A 3548-nucleotide genomic window follows, 5' to 3' on the forward strand; every position below is an offset into this window, starting at 1 on the left:
CCTCCTAGGAAGCCTGTCCCCCTGCAGAGGAGCCCTCCTTGAGCCGGGCTCCTAGAGCACGGGGCCCAGTGACGTCCACCCGGCTCCTCCCGCCAGGCTGGGGTTCAGCCAGGCCCCACTCCGGGCAGACTTTCCCATCCAGAAATGAGTGGGCATGAATGAACGCGCAGGTGACCAGCAAACTGTCCCAAGCAGAAACTTTACTGAGGCAGAGGACCGTGACCGAGGAGGCCGGTGTGGGGTGGTCACGGTGCCGGGGGCTCTGAGCTGTGACCCCCAGCAGGCGGCCCGGGGCTGCTCTCTGGCTCCTTCTTCCTCTCCAGCTCGTGCTGCCTCCGCAGTGGCTCACACTGGTCCTGGGAGAGGGCAGGGAGGGCCGCGAGTGACCGGGTACAAGGCCTCCTGGGGCCGGGCACCAGCCCCGCTCCATGGCTCCCCAGCAGAGGCCCTGGGGCTGGCCCTGCCCCTGCGTCCCAGCTTGCTGGCCCGAGAACGGGGCCCAAGCTGCGGCAGCTGGTCTGCCCAGGACTGTGGGCACCGCTGTTTGGCCGATGCAGCTGCTGAGGCTGGGGTGGCCAGATGCCCAGTGGAGTCCCCTGGCCAGGGGAGGGGAGGGGCAGGCTGTGGGGCAGGAGGGGCAGCTCATGTGGGTCTGTGAAACCCCGGGACCCACTACTGGCGGTCAGGGGAGGAAGGGTCTCAGGCGGAAGATGGACAGTGAGGTTTTATCGTCATGGTCATGGAAATCTCCCGGGACTGTCGGGTCACGCGTCACCAGCTCATGGACTTGGTGATTTTGTGGATGGTAAGTGACGCCTTTCAATTAACGCAGGTTGGAGGCAGAGGCTGCGGCGCCGTCGGGGCAGCCCACCCTCGTGTACAACAAAACTCGGGACCGCAGCCCAGGGCTGTGTGCAATTCGGGGCCTCACCGAAAACCATGACCCCAATTCCCCATTGGCTGGGTGGTAGAAGTGGGGGGCAGGCCAAGCCTGGGGTGTGGGAGGTGCTCGTCGCCTCCTCCCCTCCACTGTGCGTCTTTCCTGGACCTACCACCCCAGGGTGCGGCCATCCTCTCCCACTGGCCTTTCAAGTCCTCCTCTCGGCTCCAGTGTCCAGCTGGATGCAGGGATGGTGACCCCGGGGCTCTCATCTCACACCCACTAGTCCCTGAATCTCAGCTGCCTCAGCTTGAGGGCAGGTTCTTAAAAGCAGGGGACCTGCCTTGCTGTGCAACCTTGGTGGGCAGCTTTCCCTCTCTGGACCTCTGGGGTTGCCCGAAATGGGTCCCCCATATTCACCTTCTTCCAGTCCGTGTACATGATCTCCGACTTGTCCATACCCTTGCACTCCAGCGCCTCACGGAACCCTTCCAGCTGCTCAGGGGTGGCCTCGGGCTTGTTGGCTGCAGGGAACAACAGGCCGGCTGGGTGAGGGCCTGGGTGAGGAGCTCGGGGCGGCGGGAGGCCAGGAGGGGCTGGGGTTCCGGGATGGGCCCCGAGGGAGAGGCTGGGACAGGGGGCTCTGGGGCTGCGGGGGCCCACCGTAGAAGGACAGGCCCCGCTTGTTCTCGTCGTCCATGGAGAAGGCCAGTAAGTAGGTGCTGTTGAAGTCCTGGAGGAGAAGCTGGGCCGTGAACTTTTTGCCCCCGTCTGCAGGACAAAGGGCCCAGGTGAGACCCGAAGCTGGCTCACTTCATGGTGCGTTTAAACAGTGCCTGCAGCGCCCAGGCACCAGACCCGGGGGCATTGCAGGTAGAGCCGCCTTCTGTTTTCTGTGCCCCAGGTCTCCTGGACCTCAGTCCCACCCTCCTCCGTAGGCTGACCACTCCCTTCCACACCCTCCCACCTGAGGACAGGCCCTCACCGTATCTGGAGAAGGTGGCATTCTCTCGATGGACCCACAGGACACTGGAGTTGTATTCGCAGTGGTCCTCGCTAAAGCCAGGTGGAAGGCGGGAGAGAAACAAGATGGCCGTCAAGAAGGGACCGTCCCCACCCCAGGGCCGCGGCAAGGGGCTGATGGAGAGGAGAGCCGGTGGCCCGTTCCCCCGTGGGGGGCGAGGCCCAGAGGGGGAGGGGCGGGCTTGAGGCCTCGGGCCTCTGGAGTGGGGCAGCGGGGGGCTCACAGGCTCAGGTACTGCTGGAACAGAATCGTGTCCTGGGTCAGGTTAGGGGTGAAGTAGAAGTCGGAGGCCTGGACATTTTGAACCATCTGCTTGAACATGGGGTCCAGAAAAACTGAGCCGATGTAAAACCACCTGCCAGAGAGCTGGGGAGGGGACAGGCGCAGGGGTTGAGCCGAATCTCTGGGGGTCGGCAGCAGTCAGCTTCGGTCCCCTACTTGCAGACCCTCCACTCTGCAAGTAGGGGACTGAAGCCCTGGGGGGGTGGGGACTGCTGGGCTCACCAAGTCCTCCCCATGCTCAGCACAGAGCTCTCCCCTGCCGAGGGACTTCGCCTTGGAGCTCCTGAATTTGGAGGCGGGGGAGGCGACCAGTTTCCCCCAGCTGGTCAGAATCTCATCCCAGACCCAGGAAAGAAAAGGGCAGCACCAGAGGTAAGGGGCTGACCCCGGCCAGTAGAGAAAGAAGGGCCCAGAGAGGGAGACAGCTGCCTCTGGCCCCAGAGCAAGGCTGGCCCAGGCACTCACCCAGTCCAGGGTGGCGTTGGTGATGGGCTTGGCCGTGAGGTTGGCACATGCCGGGCTCTGGGCCTCTAGCAGTGGCAGGAGACTCAAGACTGCGAGGGCCCAGGGCAGCGCCATGCTGAGAGCGGGAGGCACCTGGCAGAGCTCAGGGCAGGAGGGCGCAGTGACCTTTTTAACAAATGTGGGAGGGGCTCTTGGAGCCACAAAGGTCAGCTCACGGCTGTGACCCAATCCTGCCAGTGCTTGGGAAACCCCCGGAGCTCTTGTGAGTCCCACCTCCAAGGCCAGGACAGCCTCACCTGCTGAGCTCACCCCTGCCTGGCCCAGTCGAGGCCCAGGTGCGTGTGGCTGGAGTGACATCCAACAAAGTTTGAGCACACATCAACAGAGGCACCCGCTCAGCAGTAGCTCCTGTTGTAGGGACAGAGGAGGCAAGGCACCGAAGACAGCAGCAATCAGTTTTATTTGGCTGCAGCCAGGTTCAGAGGGCACAGCTTTGGCTGTAATCAATCAATCCCCCTGAACCCCGAGTTCAGGGAGTTTCAGAATTTCATACCCAGCATGTAGCGGGAGGGGCTCAGAAGTTCACAGTCTGCAGAAGGTCACATAAAAGCAGCTTTTTATTTCACTGTTCTGGGCAAGTTAACCCTTCAAGGACAGCACCGGAGAAGGGGAGAGCTTCTTCTCCCCTTTCTTTCCTCCCCCTGCCAGCTGTTACCATGGAGCCCAATTGTAACTTCTCTTATCTTAGAAATGTAGACATCTCTGTGACGCCCAGCTCAAGGCCAGAGTCCTTGTTTTCACATTTCTACAAACTAGTATACTGGATAAATGTCTGTGAAAAACTAGTAAGGGGTGTCCAGCACCTGGAGTGGGGATTTCTTCCCGGCCAGTGGCCAA

The 3548-nt window shown here is 61.9% G+C and overlaps 1 protein-coding gene across 1 annotated transcript; it reads right to left on the reverse strand.

The window, feature by feature from the left end:
- Nucleotides 1-245: 245 nt before the first annotated feature.
- On the reverse strand, nucleotides 246-2765 carry Orm1 (orosomucoid 1). Its single transcript, XM_076840942.2, has 6 exons — nucleotides 2652-2765; nucleotides 2128-2270; nucleotides 1866-1936; nucleotides 1544-1651; nucleotides 1301-1404; nucleotides 246-356 (listed from the first exon to the last, which is right to left on the reverse strand). Exons 1-6 carry the CDS (start codon nucleotides 2763-2765, stop codon nucleotides 246-248), a joined length of 651 nt encoding a protein of 216 aa, XP_076697057.1.
- Nucleotides 2766-3548: the final 783 nt, after the last annotated feature.

The sequence above is a fragment of the Callospermophilus lateralis genome, chromosome 2 (genome assembly GCF_048772815.1).
Source record: "Callospermophilus lateralis isolate mCalLat2 chromosome 2, mCalLat2.hap1, whole genome shotgun sequence".
Classification (NCBI taxonomy): domain Eukaryota; kingdom Metazoa; phylum Chordata; class Mammalia; order Rodentia; family Sciuridae; genus Callospermophilus; species Callospermophilus lateralis.

Excerpts from the sequence above, each read along its gene's own strand:
- Orm1 (XM_076840942.2), bottom strand. The coding sequence starts at position 2,765 with ATGGCGCTGCCCTGGGCCCTCGCAGTCTTGAGTCTCCTGCCACTGCTA. Across the intron at positions 1,937-2,127 it reads TTCCAGCAGTACCTGAGCCT|CGAGGACCACTGCGAATACA; the intron begins GTGAGCCCCCCG and ends ACCTGGCTTTAG. Across the intron at positions 1,405-1,543 it reads GCGGGGCCTGTCCTTCTACG|CCAACAAGCCCGAGGCCACC; the intron begins GTGGGCCCCCGC and ends TGTTCCCTGCAG.